Source organism: Dasypus novemcinctus, chromosome 17, assembly GCF_030445035.2.
Source record: "Dasypus novemcinctus isolate mDasNov1 chromosome 17, mDasNov1.1.hap2, whole genome shotgun sequence".
NCBI lineage: Eukaryota > Metazoa > Chordata > Mammalia > Cingulata > Dasypodidae > Dasypus > Dasypus novemcinctus.
The window spans coordinates 95,888,640-95,908,763 of NC_080689.1; the positions used below are offsets into that span (position 1 = coordinate 95,888,640).

General features: G+C 35.8%; 1 gene segment (V, D, J or C); it reads right to left on the minus strand.

Annotated features, from left to right (window-relative positions):
* Nucleotides 1-5,592: 5,592 nt before the first annotated feature.
* On the minus strand, nt 5,593-6,334 carry LOC101423938 (immunoglobulin kappa variable 1D-12-like). The segment is given in 2 exon segments: nt 5,593-6,074; nt 6,258-6,334. Coding segments are annotated over 2 exon segments (531 nt in total).
* Between the last annotated feature and the right edge of the window lie 13,790 nt (nt 6,335-20,124).

Consider the following 20,124-nt stretch of genomic DNA (forward strand, 5'->3'; position numbering starts at 1 on the left):
GATGGCTTCACAGGTGAATTCTACAAAACATTCCGGAAAGAACTGACACCAATCCTGCTGAAACTATTCCAAAAAATCGAAACAGAAAGAACATTACCCAACTCCTTCTATGATGCCAACATTACCCTAGTACCAAAGCCAAACAAAGACATCACAAGAAAGGAAAATTACAGACCAATTTCTCTAATGAATCTAGATGCAAAAATACTTAACAAAATACTTGCTAATCGTATTCAACAACACATTAAACGTATTATACACCACAACCAAGTGGGATTCATCCCAGGTATGCAAGGATGGTTCAACATAAGAAAATCAATCAACGTAATACACCATATAAACAGATTGAAGGAAAAAAATCACATGATTATATCTCTTGATGCAGAAAAAGCATTTGACAAAATACAGCACCCTTTCTTGATAAAAACACTCCAAAAGATTGGAATACAAGGGAATTTTTTGAACATGATAAAGAGTATATATGAAAAACCTAAAGCCAATATTGTTTACAATGGAGAAATCCTAGACTCCTTCCCTCTAAACTCAGGAACAAGACAAGGATGCCCACTGTCTCCGCTCCTATTTAACATTGTCTTAGAAGTACTTGCTCGAGCACTGAGGCAAGAACCAGAAATAAAAGGCATTCAAATTGGAAAGGAAGAAGTCAAAATTTCATTATTTGCAGATGACATGATCCTATACATAGAAAACCCTGAGAGATCTACAACGAAGATTCTAGAACTCATAAATGAGTTTAGTAAAGTCGCAGGTTATAAGATCAATGCACAAAAATCAGTAGCATTTCTGTACACTAATAATGAGCAAGATCAGGAGGAAATCAAGAAACAAATACCATTCACAATAGTAAATAAAAAAATCAAATACTTAGGAATAAATTTAACTAAAGAGGTAAAGAACTTATACACCGAGAACTATACAAGATTGTTCAAGGAAATCAAAGAAGACCTGAATAAATGGAAGACTATTCCTTGTTCATGGATAGGAAGACTGAATATTATTAAGATGTCTATCCTACCAAAACTGATATACACATTCAATGCAATCCCAATAAAAATCAATGCAGCCTTCTTTAAGGAACTAGAAAAACTAACTATGAAATTTATTTGGAAAGGAAAGAGACCCCGAATAGCCAAAGACATACTGAAAAAGAAAAACGAAATTGGAGGAATCACACTACCTGACTTCAAAACATACTACAAAGCTACAGTGGTGAAAACAGCATGGTATTGGCATAAGGAGAGACACATAGACCAATGGAATCGAATTGAAAGCTCTGATATAGAACCTCACATATACAGCCACATAATATTCGATAAAGCCACCAAACCCTCTCAACTGGGAGAGAGTGGCCTATTCAACAAATGGTGTCTGGAGAACTGGATAGCCATATGTAGAAGAATGAAAGAGGATTACCATCTCACACCTTATACAAAGATCAACTCAAGATGGATCAAAGACCTAAATATAAGAGCCAAGACCATAAAAACCTTAGAAAGCAGTGTAGGGAAACATCTACAGGACCTTGTAATAGGAAATGGATTTATGAATATCTCACCAAAAGCACGAGCAACAAAAGAACTAATAGATAAATGGGACTACCTCAAAATTAAAGCCTTCTGCACCTCAAAGGTGTTTGTCAAGAAAGTAAAAAGGGAGCCCACACAGTGGGAGAAAATATTTGGCAATCATATATCTAATAAGAAACTTATAACGTGCATATATAAAGAACTTCTATATCTTGAAAATAAAAAGATAAACAACCCATTTAAAAAATGGGAAAAAGACTTAAACAGACACTTCTCCAAAGAAGAAATACAAATGGCAAAAAAGCACATGAAAAAATGTTCCAAATCTCTAGCTATCAGGGAAATGCAAATCAAAACTACAATGAGATACCATCTTACACCCATAAGATTGGCAGCTATGAAAAAAACAGAAGAATACAAGTGCTGGAGAGGATGTGAAGGAAGGGGAACACTCATCCACTGCTGGTGGGAATGCAGAAGGATCCAACCGTTCTGGAGGACAGTATGGCGGTTTCTCAAAAACTAGCCATAGATTTGCCATATGACCCAGCAATACCACTGCTGGGTATATACCCAGCAGAACTGAAAACAAGGACACAAACCGATATATGTACACCAATGTTCATAGCAGCATTGTTCACTATTGCCAAAAGTTGGAATCAACCCAAATGCCCATCAACAGATGAGTGGATCAATAAAATGTGGTATATACACACAATGGAATACTACTCGGCTGTAAGAACAAACACACTACAAACACATGTGATAACATGGATGAATCTTGAGAACCTTATGTTGAGTGAAGCAACCCAGACATTGAAGGACAAATACTACATGACCTCAATGATATGAAATAAACAAGCTGCCTTATATAGCAAGAGACTGAACGATAGGCTTACAGGAAATCGGAGGGTGGAGGAAGGATATGAGCCGATGTCTGCAGGGGTGGAATTTAAGAAGAGATGGTGGTAAGTATGAACACAAAGAAGAGATAAAAGGGGGGCAAGGGGTTGCCTTTGGTTGGGGCTTTGCAGGTTTGAGGGTGGCTGGGTAGGGACGGATGGGTAACATTGCCCAAAAGTGGGGGGAGGGAGGGGTAGCATACGAACACAGGAGAGGGTCAGGTGTTGGTGGAGAGTAAAATGCCGAGAAAATCATATCAAAATATAATAAAGAGGGTTACCTGTTTAGAATGCTCGGAGGGGAGGGTCTGATGCAGGACGGGCTCCTGGGGAATGTCTAAATGCTCATTCTGCCAGAGTGGGTGTCACCATGGGGTAGAAACCCAAGTAGTGAGGGTGGGGGTGGACCCACATCCTGGGGAGGACTAATGCCACCAAATAGAGGGAACTGTATCCCTCGAGAGAAAGGGTGGCTCCCAGGGCATTGGGGCAGTTGAGCAAGTTAGGCCCTGAACACTATTCCATCTATCTCTGGAAGTGGCTCCTCAGGAAACGGAGGTTGGCTGTCACTGTGGGCACCAAGGTGGAAGGGAAAATGGACATTAAATGTGTGGAACCAAGGTAAATGGGGGGTAAGAGAGGAGTTTCTTGAGAGTACACAAGGATGGATATAAAACATGTAATATTACACCATAACATATAGGAGATGACAGACTGATAATGTAAACCATAATGTAAAACATAGGATAACTAAGAATGTAAAGAACTGTGTATCCTAAAGTATGCACCATAATGTAAGCACAGATGTCACCTTGTTAGAAAGCTAATGTCTCAGACTCTGTACATCACGTTAAGTAAATATGATGTGAATAGGGTGTAAGAGTATCGCGGTGGAAGGAAAAAGGTTTTGTGGTGGATGTATGGGAGTGCTGTATATTATATATATGCATTGCTGTGGTCTAGGACTCCTGTGAAGAGAAGCTGAATAATTAGGGGGGAAAAAAAAAGGATGTAGAATTTTTTCAAGTCAACATTCTTTATCTAAGTTCTTTATCTAACTTTATCCAAGTTCTTTATCTAACCTTTAAATCCATCGCTATATGCCATTCCCTAGTAAGGGACCATGACATTATATTGGGCTTCAAATTTCGGGGAGTTCTGGATCACAGAGTGTTTCAACAATGGCAATGTAGGGATACTGGTATGGGATACCAATGACAGTTGATATATGGCTGACAGGGAGCTGTACAGAACATATGTCCAGGGTGCATGGTAATGTTTGGATATACTCATAGTGGCAACAATTAAAAACCACAGCAGGGGGGGTACTGGGTTCCTGGCCAGTGGTGCTCTGTTGTGGTCCCTAGGGGAGCAGCGACAGTCTCCCAGGAACAGCGGCAGGGACCAGGAGGGAGTGAGGGTTCAACAGTGAGCCCCTGATGCTAATGACTATGCTTGTGAGCTGATAAGCCTAAAATAAGAACAAGGCCTAGAGCAACATTGTGCCTGGGAATTTCCTCCTGTCAGCCTTCATGTTACTCAAATGTGGCCAGTCTCGAAGCCAAACTCAGCATGTAAATGCAATGCCTTCCCCCCAGCGTGGGACATGACACCCGGGAATGAGCCTCCCTGGCACCGAGGGACCACTATCAACTACCAACTGATGATGCAACTGGAAAATGACCTTATACGGAAGGTTCAATGTGGATCAGCAGAATATCCCTGTCTACATAAAATAACATGACTTTAAAATGCTGTTTGACCTAAAGTAAGGGGGAAATGGAAAAGAGAAATGAGTTTATATGGCTATGAGTTTCTAAAAAAGAGTCTGGAGGCTGGCAGAAGGATTGCCCTCATGCACAACTGAGCAGAGTCAGAGAGACAGATAAAGCAGATACAACCCCCAGATATCGGTTCCTTCGAGGGCTAAAGAGACCCATGGGAATTATGGTCATGGCCGATGGGGTTAACTACCAGGTCAGATGGCCCCTCTTTGGAACTGGTGTTTATGTGTGATGAATCTGGACTCAGATGGGATCTTCCTTCATAAGACTTTCATGCTAATGTGCTGGAGGTGCAGTTAATGTTGGGGTTTAAGATATATTTAGGGGATTTGAATCTCTGGACTGACAATGTGATAGCCAGGTCCTGAGCCTCAACAGACTCCAGCACCTACAATATGATTTATTGGACTTACCACACTCAGCTAAGATGGAGTTGAAAAAGGACAACCACCACACCATGGAGCCTAGAGTGATTACAACTGAAAGTGGGAGGATTGCATCCAACATCCATGTGGAATCTGAGCCTCCTCTTGACATAGAGGTGCAATGGACACATCCAATCCAATGTCCACATAGAAGAGGTGGCATTGGATTGGGAAAAGTGGACATGGTGGACGATGGGTATGGGGAAAGGCAGGAAGAGATGAGAGGTGGAGGCGTCTTTGGGACATGGAGCTGCCCTGGATGGTGCTTCAGAGGCAATCACCGGACATTGTAAATCCTCACAGGGCCCACTGGTTGGAATGGAGGAGAGTATGGGCCATGATGTGGACCATTGACTATGAGGTGCAGTGGTGCCCAAAGATGTACTTACCAAATCCAATGGATGTGTCATGATGATGGGAACGAGTGTTGCTGGGGGGGGGGGGGGGGGGAGAGGTGGGGTGGGGGGGGTGGGGTTGAATGGGACCTCACATATATATTTTTAATGAAATATTATTACAAAATCAATAAAAAAAATGCAAGTTTAAAAAAAAAAAGAAATGAAAAAACTATATCTGTAGAAAAAACAGATTGGTAGAATATAGAAAAAACAGATTGGTAGAATAGCAAATGAAATCACCTTATTTGATACCGTAAAGAGAGGCTTGGATGGAAAAGAGAATCCATGTAAGGAAAGAGTGAAGGAGGAATATGACATTCCATGGGAAAGATATGAATATAAAGGATCAACAATATAACTTTGAGAGGTTCAGAATTGGAGGATGATGGGGTACAAGGAAGGATATTGATAGGATAAGAAATCAAGACGGCAAATATTCAGCATTAAGGAGCCAATATGAAAAGAGAATTGATCCATCAGCGTATGAAGTTAACTAGAACCTATCCTAGAGGGTAAGCAATGGAAATTTACTGTCCTTATAATTTGATCTGCCCATAAAAAACATGCAGGTTTCTATAGGACAAACCCCTAAAAGATGCAGCTTCTCTGACAGATGGAGGAAGAAAGTCAGGTCTGTGTGGGGAGGAAGCAGCTGGTGCTGCAGGACTCGCCGTTCTACAACCATGGGAGGAGGTTTGTGTTCGAGGCTGAATCACTGTGGGAGGAAAGTTGTTACTTTGCTGACAATAATAATTTCCTGAATCTTCATCCTGGAAACCTCTGATGGTGAGAGTGAAGTCTGTCCCAGACCAACTGCCACTGAACCGATCGGGGACCCCAGAGGCTGTGTTCGATGCATAATAGATGAGCAGTTTAGGAGCCTGTCCTGGTTTCTGCTGGTACCAATGTAACTTCTTATTAACACTCTGACTGGCCTTGCACCTGAGGGTGACGGTCTCTCCGGCAGATGCAGCCACAGAGCCTGGAGACTGGGTCATCACGATGTCCCCACTGGCACCTGCAGTCAGAAAAGAACATTGGTCATACATTGAATCATAAGTACATAAAATATGTATCTAAATGTTGCTGTTCTTATTTTTCATATATAATCAGATCTGCCTTAGATGAAGCAATTCATTCACTCTGCCTGTTAGAACCATTCTCCAAATTTATGAAGATACTGCTCTTCTAAACTGCTCACCTGAGACCCAGAACATCAGGAGCACGAGCAGCTGGGCCTGTGACATCATCGTGCTCAACCATCTGCTGCACTCAGTCCCCGACTCAAGGGAAACCTCATTAATAGAGCTCTGAGCAGGAAACAAAGTCCCGGAGGAGCCTATGCAAAGCGTCAGAGAGGATAAAGGCAAACGTCCCTGTGCAGTGAGTTGCGAAGACAGTAATGGAATGAGATCAAAATATCATGACCACATGAAATGCAGTGGTACATCTGCAAAAAGCTCAGAAATGAACTTAAGATGCTAATATTCAATAAGTAACAAAGCACCAGCAATCAACTTGAAACCATAAATTAATTTTAGTATTATTTTATATTGTATCTGTACATCTAAAATTTTATAATATAATTTTATAAATATCGTACCAGAACGTATGTGGAATATTCATATCATTTGACAGAATGAAGATATAGTACAAAAATTATATATCTATATCACTCCTCTGAATTTTTAAAACATTTGAATTTCTTCTTGGAATTCGAAACATCACCTACATATATCCAAAGCCAGACCTCTGTAGTGACCTCGATCCAAATACTATATCTGAAAATGAGTCACCAGTCCCTTACAAGTCACCATCCGCGCTGCGCTTTAGGTCATCCAGTTTCTTAAATCGCAATGGGAAAAAAAAAAAAAAAAAAAAAAAAAAAAAAAAAAAAAAAATCGCAATGGAAGTGATTAGCCGACCTAAGGTGTAAGATCTCCACCTAGTGGTAGTAGATAAAATAGCCTAATCGCCCAGGGTCTGATAGAGCAGGTTCCTCATTTATTCCTATCTCAAAACAATGTTTTTATAGAATTATGCAAATAACAGTATCATGGAAAATTTTAGGCATAGAGTATTAATTTTAAAAATCCCTGACCTCATAAAACTTTATTCTTACTGGAAGGGGCAGACAATAAACAACCAACATTTCTGCAGCCACTATGCTGCTCCTCTTATTTCCTTCCTCTGTATCAATAGGGAGAACGGGTGGGGAAATGTGAATCCAGGTCCATTTCACGACACAATCCTCTCCATGAGCAGAATCAGAAGGAGAGAAAAATAACCAGGGCACTGTAAAAATTAAAAAAAAAAAAATCTCTTATGAGTATAACTTTTCCTCCAAAGAAACCTCCCAAAATACCTCCAAGGGGTAAATTGAATACAAATATTTTATTGCTAAGAGATTTCAAAGTGAGTTGGGAAGTCATTTCAGAGGTTACATTTGCGCACGTCTGAGAAGAATCGCACTGATTGCCACAATACAATAAACCATGACTCAAGCAGGGTGCTCCTGAGGGCTCTAGAATCATCTGGACACTTTAGGCGTGGCACTCACACACCCAGGAAATCAAAACCCTATTAGTTGTCTTTACTTTGGAATATATGTTAGTCTGTATCTCCAATATAATAGAGTCAGATGCATTTATAATTTACTTTCATATTGTTCTCCTGCCCCTCTTATTTGCACCTATAATTAGCACTTTATCCATTAAATATCTGTGTCAAGACTTAGGCATTTCAGCAAGTCATAAGCCCTTTGAGCCTGCAAATCTCACCAAAGTTGCAGCCAACACTAACTCTCCAGTCTATCAGGCTCACTCAAGACAATTAAGAAAATGATGAGGATGCACAATGCCCATCCAAGAAAAAATCAGAATATCTACAACTGCCAGCAAGACAGTTCCATCCATCTCCTCCATGGGATCTAAGCCCCAAAACATTGGAAGAAGAAGAGGAATCACCATCCAAAAATCCTCAAAATGGAGGAATGAACAAATGGAAGGGGGAATGAACTTATGGACTAAAGTAGACGTATTATTCTAGTAATGTAAAAAACTTGAAACATTGGTATTAAATAGTGCTCATGAAGGGTTCTAGGGTGGGGAGAGGGAAGAACAGGTGTAACATGGGGTATTTTGGAGCACTGGAATTGTTCTGCATGATATTGCAATGACAGATACAGGCCATTATACATTTAATCAAAGCTTTGAAATTATGAAGTGCAATAAGTAAACCATAATATAAACTATAGGCCATTGTTAGCAGCAAAGCTTCAATGTTTGCTAATCAATTGTAAACAAATACTACATTAATTAAAGATGTTATTAATAGTGAAAATATTAGATGGGAAGGAGGTAGAGTATGTGGAAATCCACTTTATATTTTGTAAGTCTGAAAATGTATTTATTATTTACATTTTTAAACACACATCTCTTTAATTGAAGTAAAACTGTTTTAAAAAGTATAAAATATAAGATATTTATAATGAGTTTTCACAAAGGCACGCATAACACAAGCCCCCTAGTTAAGAAATAAAACATTAAAAGGATTCCAGCACCCCCTTAGCTTCTCTCCCAAGAATAACCACTATCTTGACTTCTAACACTACAGGTTAGTTTTACCTAATTTTTTACAATTAGGAATGCAAGCACATATGCACGATTTTGTGTCTGGCTTCTCTTGCTCAGCGTGATGTTATTCATCCATGTCTTTGCAGATCACAAGTGTATTAACTATAAAATGTTTTCATCACTCTGTTCAATACAATTAATTTTCAACTAATTTTATTGATGATATTAATAAAGCATACAATCCATCCAACATGTAAAATCAATGATATTTCACTTAGTCATCTATTAGTTGTTGTATTTAATCACTTAGTTGTTCATTTATTACTTCAATCACTATTAGAGCATATTCATTATTCCAATAACAATAATAATAATAATAAATAAACAAGAATATTCCTCACCTTTAAAGCACTCCGTGCTTCCCCGCTTCTATTTCCAACTATACATACAGATCGATTTATTTATTTTTGGGCAGTTTGATTGAGATATATCCACATACCACATGATCTAGCTAAAGTGTTTAATCAATGGCTTTTAATATAATCACAATGATCATCATCACAAAAAAATTTTAGAACAATTTCATTACTCCAAAAAGACCAATTTCACACCCTTAGCAGTCAGCTCTCATCCCTCTGTCTTCCCCAGGCTTAAATAATCACTAATCTATTTTCATCTTTATAAATGGATTTATATTTACATTTTATATGAACTGGGTCATACAATATATAGTACGTGGTGTTGGTTTCTTCTCATAAGCATAATTTTTGTCTGATATTAAGATCTTATATTAACATACATAGCTTCAGATTCAGAGAAAAATGATCTTTTATATGCAATTTTACCCATGTTCATATTTCACATTTGGTTTTACTATGCTATACATTTTCGTGTTACATTTTTTAGCTTTCATTTTAGTAATATTCACCATCTTAAAATTTCCATGGAAACCACTCTCATACTTCTAGTTACAAATATTATTTGCTTTATAATTTTCTATTCATTTCCAAAAACATACTTCTATTCATTTCCAAGGATTAACACACATCTTTTCTATCAATCCTGCCCAAATTAACCCTCAGTTTTCCATTCTCTGACCTTACTCTATTTGCTGTTGACACATATTCAAGTTGTTATCTGCATGACATTATACAATGTATTTAGTTCTTAGAAGAACATCATAAAATATTTGTCCCTTTGTGTTTGACTTGCTTCACTCAACGTATTTTCTATAAAAATTTAGAAAAATAAAATAAAAAAGACTACTAAAAATGTTTGTGAGGATGTGACAAGATAGGAACACGTTTTCAATGTTGGTGTAGACGTGAATGGTACAGCCACTTTGGAGGACTCTCTGACCGTTCCTAAAATGGTTGAATACTGATTTCCCATGGGACCCAACAGTACTACTACTGAGTATATACCCAGAAGAACTGAGTGCCATAACACAACACACATCTCCACACCAATCTTCTTAGTGGCATTATTCACAATTGTCAAAAGATGGTAACAACCTATGTGTCTATCAAGTTATGAATGGATTAAAAATCTGTATTGAATACACCCTATATTTTCATGTAACTTTTCTGTAATCTAAACCTTCTTTAAAATAATTTTAAAATAATCTGTGAATTAAGAACTGTCTATAGAATAATGACCTTGAATGTTAATGGATTAAGCTCCCAAAACAAAAGACACAGACTGGAGGAATGGATAAGAAAATATAAACTATTTATATGCTGTCTATAGAAAACTCACCCTAGGTTAAAGGATATAAATAGACTAAAATGAAAATCTGGAAAAAAAGATATTCCATGCATGCAGTAACCAAAAGATAAAAAAAAAAAAAAAGTTGCAGAAGTCATACTTAATTCGATGAAATAAACTAAAGGCAAAGCTGTTATGAGTCACAAGGAAGGTCATTTTATATTAATAATAATAAAAGGGGCAATTCACCAGAAGGAAATACTTATATATGTGTAGGTCATAAATTATATGACAAAACTGAAGGGAGAAATAGATGTTTCTATGATAATAATTAGATATTTTAGCATACAACTCTCATTATTGGATAGATCATCTTGGCAGATAATAAAGAAAGAAAGAACAAGCTTCAGACGTGTGACAAATGAACTAAACATAAATGACATATACAGAATATTGAACCCTAAAACAAGAGGATAAACATTCTCCTCAAGTGCTCATAAGTCTCTCCGCAGGGTGGACCATATGTTTGGTCAGAAAGCAGCTCTTAATAAATTTTAAAAGATTGAAATTCTGCAAAACACTTTCTCAGATCATAATGCAATAAAGTTGAAAACCAACAACAGACATAAAATGAGAAAATTCACAAATATCTGGAGATTAAACAACATAGTATTTAACAATCAGTTGGTCAAAGAAGAAATTGCAAGAGAAATCAATGACTGTCTAGAGAAAAATTAAAATGAGGGCTCAGAATATCAGAATATACAGGATGCAGTGAAAGCGATGCTGAGAGGGAAATTTACATACTTCAATGCTTGCATTCAAAAGTAACAAAGATAGGGGATGGTGGGAAGATTGCATCAGATTAGGCAGATAGGGCTCAGCTCCCTCACAATACAATGGAGAAAGAGCGCAAAGTTGCCCAAGGGCCTGATTTGGGTATTAACAGACCAGGATGGTGGTTCACAGCTCCCAGAAGAGTTAGGGACAGAGAGGTGTAGAGCTTGAAACAAAAAACTGTGAGATACTAAAACCCCAGACCACCAGGAGGGACTACCTTCTCTACCCCAAAGATATTAATCTATGGTAAAAACTTGTCTCATTGAAGATAACTGAGAAGTGACTAGATGCCTTCCTCCTCCCTGTCAGCTGCTGGAAGGAAAAGGAGAGGAAGAATCAGAGGTCTTTTCCTCAAGGTATTTTGCCAGTGGAGCCCTCTCTGTCTGAATCTCAGCTATAGACAGACCAAAAAAAAAAAAAAAAAGGAAAATGGAGAGAGATACATCAACATGGAAAAGTGTGCCAAAACCCCATTTGATCTCCCTGTTCTTTAAGTTCTTGGAGAAAATCTGTGTCCCATTATGGAGTCCCTGTCACTATTTTGATAACTTAAGCTGGGCAATTTTAAAGACTTAGGATAAGTTGAACCAAATATCATAGAAAAGCTGTGAAAAAATAAGAACAATAGAAAAGAGAATAAAGTGGCCATCAGAGTAAATTCGTCAACATATTCAGATATCTAGACATCAACAAAACATTATAAGCCATAATAGGAAACAAGGTGAGATGGCCCAGGGGAAGGAACAAGCCAAATATCCTGCAGAGATACAGAATTTAAGAAAATTAAACAATGATAATCTAACAACTCTCCTAAATAGATTTAAAGAATTGAAAGAAAATATCTTTTGAAAGATCAAGGATATTAAGAAGACAATAGGGAAGCATAGAGGAAAATTCAAAACCCTACAAAGAAAAGTAACAGAACTTATGGGAAGGAAAGACATGGATGAAATTAAAAATACATTAAAGGAAACTAAAATAGATTTGAATTACTAGAAGATTCTGTTAGTGATTTTTAAGACAGAACATCTGAACTAGAAAAGACAGGAGACCAGGAAGAGAAGAGAATGGAAAAAATGGAATAGTCTCAGGGAATTGAATGACAGTGCAAAACGGGGAAAAAAATGCATTAATGGTGTCCCAGAAGGAGTAGAAAATGGAAAGGGGGCACAAAAAATATTTGTAAAATAATGGTTATAAACTTCCCTACCTTCATGAAATTCATAAACCCAAGAGGAAAACACACTCCGAACACGATAAGTGTATATAGAACTACCTCAAGACACATACTATTCAGAATGACAAATATCAGAGCTAAAGAGAAGATTCTGAAAGCAAAGAGAGAAAAGCAAATCATCACATACAAAGGAAACTGAATAAGATTAACTTCTGACCTCTCATAAGACCATGGAGGAAAGAACAAAAGGGTACTGAAAGAGATAAACTGCCAGCTAAGAATTCTATATCTGGCAAAGCAGTTCTTTAAAAAATAAAGGGGAATTCAAAATCTTCACAGAAAAACAAAAACTGATAGAATATGTTACCAAAATACCAGAATTACAAGAGCTCCTAAAGGGAGTATTGAAGTCTGAAAGGAAAAACAAGGATGAGAAACTTAGAGAAGAGTGTAGAAATGAAGATTATTTGAGAAGGTAAATTAATGGGTAAAAAGACAGACAATAATGTGATATGATAACAGAAGCCCAAAGGTCAAAAAGGATGAAGTAAGTAAGGATTTTACAGTGATAACATTGACTGTTACTAGCTTGAACTAGCAATCAAAAGACAGATTATAGAATGGATTAAAAATATCAGCCATCTATATGTTGTCTAAATGAGACTCATTTTAGATCGAAGGTCACAACCAAGTAAAAAGTGAAAGAATGGAGAAAGATAGTCCATGCAAAATATAACCAAAAGTGAGCTAGACTAGAGATATTAAAATCAGTCAAAATAGTTCTCAATGCAAAACTGTTAGTACAGATGAAGGGTGGCATTATATATTAATAAGAGGGGCAATTCATCAAGAAGAATTAAATATACTAAATAATTATGCACCTAACATTAGTGCTCCAAGATACGTGAGGCACACACTGGCAAAACTGAAGGGAGAAATATATGTCCCTACAATGACAGTTGGAGACTACAATAAACCACTCTCAGTATTGGATAGAACATCTGGACAGAGGATAAAAAGAGTTTCAATAATATGATGAAAGAACTAGATGTAACAGACCTAACAGACCTCTAGAGAGCATTACACCCCAAAACAACAGAGTACACATTTATGTAAAGTGTTCATGGAAACTTTTCCAAGATAGACCATATGTTGGGTCACAAGACAAGTCTCAGTAAATTTTAAATGACTGAAATTTTACAAAACACTTTCTCTGATCATAACAGTATGAAGCTAGAAATCAATACTGAATGGAAAAATGGAAAATTTATAAATATGTGGAGATTAAAAACAACACATTCATTTAAAAAATCAGTGCAATAAGAAGAAATTGGAAGGTAATCCAGCTAATATCTTGAGATGAATGAAAATGAGAGAATGCCATCTCAAAACCTATGGAAATTTGCAAAGGCAGTGCTGAAAGAAAAATGTTTATCACTTAATGTTTACATTTCAAAAGAAGAAAGAGATAAGATTGAAAACTCAATTGCTCACCTGGAGGAACTAGGAAAATAACAGCAAACTAATCCCAGACCAAACCAAAATACAGAAATAGTAAAGATCAGAGCAGAAATAAGTGAAATGGAGAAAAAAAAAAAACAGTTGAGAGAATAACAAAACCAAACGGTTGTTCTTTGAGAAGATCAACAAAATCAGCAAACCCTTAGCTAGAATGACCAAGAAAAAAAGAGAGAAGACACAAATAAATAAAATCAGAAATGAGAGAGGGGCTATTACCACTGACCCCGCAGAAATAAGAGACACCCTAAGAGAATACTACGAACAACTGTATGTCAAAAAACCAGTAATATAGATGAGATGGACAAATTCCTGTAAAGACATGAACCTCCTACACAGACCCTAGAAGGAATAAAAGACCTCAATAAACCAAACACAAGTGAAGAGATTGAAAATCATCAAAAATCTCCCAAAGATAAAAAGTCCAGGATCCGATAGCTTCAAAAGTGAATTCTAGCAATTATTCAAGGATGACTTAACACAAATCTTTCTCAAATTCTTTCAAAATTTGAACAGGAAAGAATGCTGTCAACCTCAATCTATGAGGTCAACATCACTCAATTAACAAAATCATATGAAAATACTTTGAAAAAAAGAAAATTACACACAAATATCTCTAATGAATATAGATGCAAAAATCCTCAACAAAATACTTGCAAACAAATCTAAAAGCACATTATACAATTATACACCATGAGCAGTTGTGTTTTACCACATGTATGCAAGAAGGATCCAACATAAGAAAATTGATTAGTGTAGTAAACTATATTGATGAATTGAGGAAGTTAAAATCATATGATCTTCTTTATTGACACAGAAAAGGAATTTGCAAAACATTGCACCCTTCATGATAAAAGTACTCTAAAAAATAGGCATAGATGGAAGCATTTTCAATATGGTAAATATACATATATGAAAAACCTAAAGCTAGCATCGCTCAATGCTAAAAGCCTGAAAGCTTTCCCGCTGGCATCAGGAAAAAGAAAAAGATGCTCACTGTCACCATTAATCAATATTGGGCTAGAAATTCTAGTTAGAGCAAGTAGGCTAGACAAAGACATAAAAGGCATCCAAATAAGAAAAGAAGTAACAATTTCATTATTTTCTGATGAATGATCCTATAGCTAGAAAATCCTGAAAAATCCATAACAAAACTACCAGAATTAATAGAAGAGTTCAGCAAAGTGGTGGGATACAAGAATAATACACACACAAAAAATCATTAGCATTCCTATACACTACTGATGTTTGATCTGAACAGCATTTCAGGAAAAGTTTCCATTTATACTAGAAACTAAAACAATCAAATATTTAGGAATAAACTTAACCAAATAAATAAAGGATGCATATTCAGAAAACTACAAAACATTGCTAAAAGTTACTGATAAGACTTAAATAAATGGAAGGATATTCCATGTTCATGCACTGGAAGACTAAATAGTGACATGGTGTCAATTATATCCAAACTGATTTACCAAATCAAGAAATCCCAATAAAAATCCTCATGCCCTTTTTTGCAGAAATCAAAAAGCCAATAATCAAATTTATTTAGAAGAGGAAGGGATATCGAATTTTAAAAAAAGGTTTTAAAAAGAAGAATAAAATTGGTAGGCTCTGTCTTCCTGACTTTAAAGCATATTACTTACCTACGGTGGTAAAAAACAACAGCATTGTACCAGCATAAGGACAGAAAGATTGATCAAAGGAACTGGATTCAAAACATAGAAACTGACCATCACATCTTCAGTCAAGTGATTTTTGACAAGGCTCTTAAGTCTACACAGCTGGACCTGAACAGTCTATTCAGCAAATGGTGCTGGGAGAACTCAACAACCATATCCAAAAGGTAGAAAGAATACCCCTACCTTGTGCCTATTTACAATAGCCAAAAATTGGAAACAACACATATGCACATCAACTGATGAATGGATAAACAAACTGTGGTGCATACAAAGGATGGAAAGTCATGCAGCAGTAAGAAGGAATGAAGTCATGAAACATAAGGCAACATGGAAGAACCTTGCAGGGCATTATGTTGAGGGAAACAAGACAAAAGGACAAATAGTGTATGACTGCCCTATTATGAAATAAATATATTATGTGAAATAAAATACATTGTGCAATATATGAATATGGGTAAAATTGCTTATATAATAGCGTCTTTCTTTAAAATTGAACAAATGCAGGTAAATACTACTAAATGTTAAAATCAGAGCAAAAAAAAGCATTATGCAAAGTGAAGGAGATGGAGTACCACATATAGTATGATATCATTTATAAAAAATGTAAATATAAATCAATTCATAAAGATAAAATTAGATTGGTGATGACGTAGGCCTGAGATAGGAATGTTAAAGGTGTGGAGTCTTTCTTTTTAGAGTAATGAAATTGTTCTAACATTTTTTAGATGATGCATATACAACTTTGTGATTTTGTTAAAAGCCATTGATTTTAAACTTTGGATAGATCATATGTATGTGGATAAATTTCATTAAATTTGCTTATTAAATAAATAATTGTGCAAGAATAGACAAAAATAGAAGTTATACATAGCAGGAGAAATAGAGTGAGATTGAGAGGTGAGTACTTTTCTTGTTTGTTTTTTATCATTTTCATTATTATTATTGAAGTAATGAAAATGCTTTAATAATGATTGAAATGATGAAAACACAACTCTGTGGTTATAACAGAGACCCTTGTACACTATTGATTATGTGTATGCTTTGTTAATATGTAAAATAAAATGGATTTGTTGGGGAAAAAAAAGAAAAAGCTAAAGTCAATGACCTCACATATATGTGGGGCATCTACAAAAATAACAGCAAAATATACTCAAATCAGGCAGAAGGAATGAAATAACAAAGGTCAAAGGATAAATTAATGGAATCAAAAAGGAAAATATTAAGATATTTAAGCAAACCAAAAGTTGGTTCTTCAAGAAAATCAACATAATTAATAAAGTTTGCTAGACTTACTAAGAAAAAAAGAATATGTAATAAATAAATTCAGAAATGAAAATGGACATTACTACTGACCCCATAGAAATAAACGAGTTCCTAAGAGGATATTATAAATAACTCTACACCAATATACAAGGCAAAGTAAATGAGATGGAAAAATACCTAGGACTTACACTGATGCAAGAAAAACCGGAAGACCTTAACAAACCAATCACAAATAGAGTTATTGAAACAATCATTAAACAACTCCCCAAAATGAAAATCCCAGGACCAGATGGTGGTGAGTCCGTCCAAAGATTTAATACCAAACTTACTCGAACACTTCTTAAAAATTGAACAAGAAGAAATGCTACCAAACTCATTTTATGAAGGAACAATTACCCTAATTTCAAACCAGTTAAAGATATTATGAAAAAAAGGAAAAATACAGACTATTTCCCTAATGAATACAGACTCAAAAATCCTATAAAAATTACTCACTTATCAAATTCAACAACACATTAAGCTAATAATTCTTCATCATGATCAAGTGGTTTTATGCTCAGAATGAGAAGGTGGTTCAACACAAGAAAATCAGTCAGTATTTTACAGGACATTAAAAAAATAAACGAAGAAAAATCACATGATCATCTCAATTGACACAAAAAAGAAAGGAATTGAAGGAAACTTACTCAACATGAAAAAGGCCATATGTAAAAAACCACAGCTAGAATTATATTCAATGTTGAAATACTGAAAACTTCCCGTTGAGATCAGGAAAAACAGAAGGATGCCCAGTGTCTCTACTGGAGGATCTAGCTTGAGCAATCATGCAGAAAAAAAGAAATAAAAGCCATCAAAATTTAAAAAGAAGAAGAACCCTGCTACTCACATTGATACAATCCAATACCTAAAATATCCAGAAATATTTCCAACAAAGATACGACAGTGACAAAAAAAATTCAGAAAAGGAGCAGCATACAGGATTACTACACATAAATTGATAATTTTTCTATGCAGTAGTAATGAGCAGTCTATGGATGAAGTCAAGAAAACATTCCATTTTCAATAGCCACCAAAATAATCAAATACTTAGGAACAAATTTAACCAAGGATGTAAAGTACATGGGTTCAGAAAATTATAATACATTCCTAAAAGAAATCAAGACCTAAAGGCATGGAAGAACAGTCCCTCATCATGGATGGGAAATATATCTTCATTAAGATGTCAATTCTACCAAAATTCATATATAGATTCAATGCAATCCCAATAAAAACTTCAACAGCCTTTTTTAAATAATGGGAAACATAATTATCATATTTATTTGGAATAGTATGGGGACCTGAATATTCATTAGCATCTTCTAAAGAAAGTATGAAATTGGAGGACTCTCATTTCTGAAATTTACATCATATTAACTAGCTACTATTGTAAAAAATGTTGGTACTGTCATAAAGATAGACCTATAGACCAATAGAACCAACCTGATGATTCAGAAATAGACCTCACATCTATGCTCAAGTGCTTTTGCCAAGGCTATTAAACCCGTCCATCTGTTTCAGAATTGTCTATTCAATTAATAGGGCTGATAAAATTGAATATCCACACACAAACAAAAGAGGAACCCTACCTAATACCTTATAGAAAAAAATTACTCAATATAGATCAAAGACCTAAATATAAAATCAAACACCATAAAGCTCCAGGAATCAAATGTAGGGAAGCACCTCAGATCCTGGGGGTAGGATATAGTTTTTTAAACCTTACACCCAATGCAAAAGCAATGAAAGAAAAAAAAAATATGTATGAATGGTACCTCCTCAAACATAACATGTGTTTCAAAGAACTTCCTTAAGAAGATGAAGCGAGAACCCTATCAATAGGGGAAAATGTTCAGAAACCCCATATCTGATAAAGGTTTAATTTCCATGCTACTTAAAGAGAACATAAAAGTCAACAATAAAAGATCAAGTAATCCAATTTAAAACATGTGCAAAAAACTTAGATGTTTTTCCAAAGAGGAAATTAAAATGGTGAAAAACCACTTCAAAAAATGTTCATTTAAGGGGATAATCTGACGCAGGACAGGCTCTTAGGGAATATGTGAATGCTCATTTTGCCATAGTGGGTTATATCATTCGATAGAGACCCATATAATGAGAGTGAAGGTATACCCACATCCTGGGGAGGACTGATGCTCTCAAATAGAGGGAATTGTATCTCTCAAGAGAAATGGTGGCTCCCAGTGCATTAGGGCAGTTGAGCATGTCAAGCCGCAAGTAGTAACTCTGAATATGGCTCTTCAAGCAATGAAGATTGACTGTCACTGTAGGCCCCAAGGGTAGGGGAAAAGTATTGAATAGATGCAACCAATGAAACTGTGTGAGAAATAGAAGTGTTCCACAAGAGTACCCAAGGATGGATATAAGATATATAAAATTACACAAAAAAAATATATAGGGGTTGATAGGCTAACACATAAATCATAATGTAAAACTTAAGATAACTGAAAATTTAGAAAATTCTGTAGTCTAAAATATAAACCACAATGTAAACCCAAATGTTACCTTGTTTGAAAGCTATTGTCTCAATATTTGTACATCAGTTTCTGTAAATATAGTATGAATATGTAAAAAGATTATTGCTGTGGAAGGGAAAAGGTTTTATGTTGGATATGTGGGAGTACTGTATATTGTATATATGAATTACTGTGATCTAAAACTTTTGTGAGGATAAGCTTAATAATTACAAAAAAGAAAAGAAAAAGATAGGACGTAGACACTGAGAAAAAGACAGAAGTATTTGCCTTGCCAATTTGCATTAAAGCTTTTGCATTATTAAATTTTTTGGTACCCCAATTTATTTTTACCTTAATTTTTCTAAATTAATATGTATTCCATATCTAACCTTTAAACTTATCACTATATTCCATTTTACTATTGATGGAACCTGGCAATATATTGGGCTTCAGTTTTCAAGAAGTTTTGCATTACAGAGAGGTTCAAAAATGGCAGGAGAGGAATATTGTATGGGAGGTTATTGACAGGGGACACATGGTTCGCAGGGAGTTCTACAAGGCATATATTCAATGTACATAAAACTTTTGGATATTTTCATAGTGGATACAATTTAAAACAACAACTGAGGGAGTGCTGAGTTCCTAGACAGGGGAGCTCTATCACAGTCCCTAAAGAAACAGCAACAATCCCCCAAGTGCAACGGCAAAGACCAAAAAAGAATGAAGGTCAACAATGAGCCCTTGATAATAATGACTATGCTTGTGAGCCTGTGCACTTGAAATAAGAACAAGG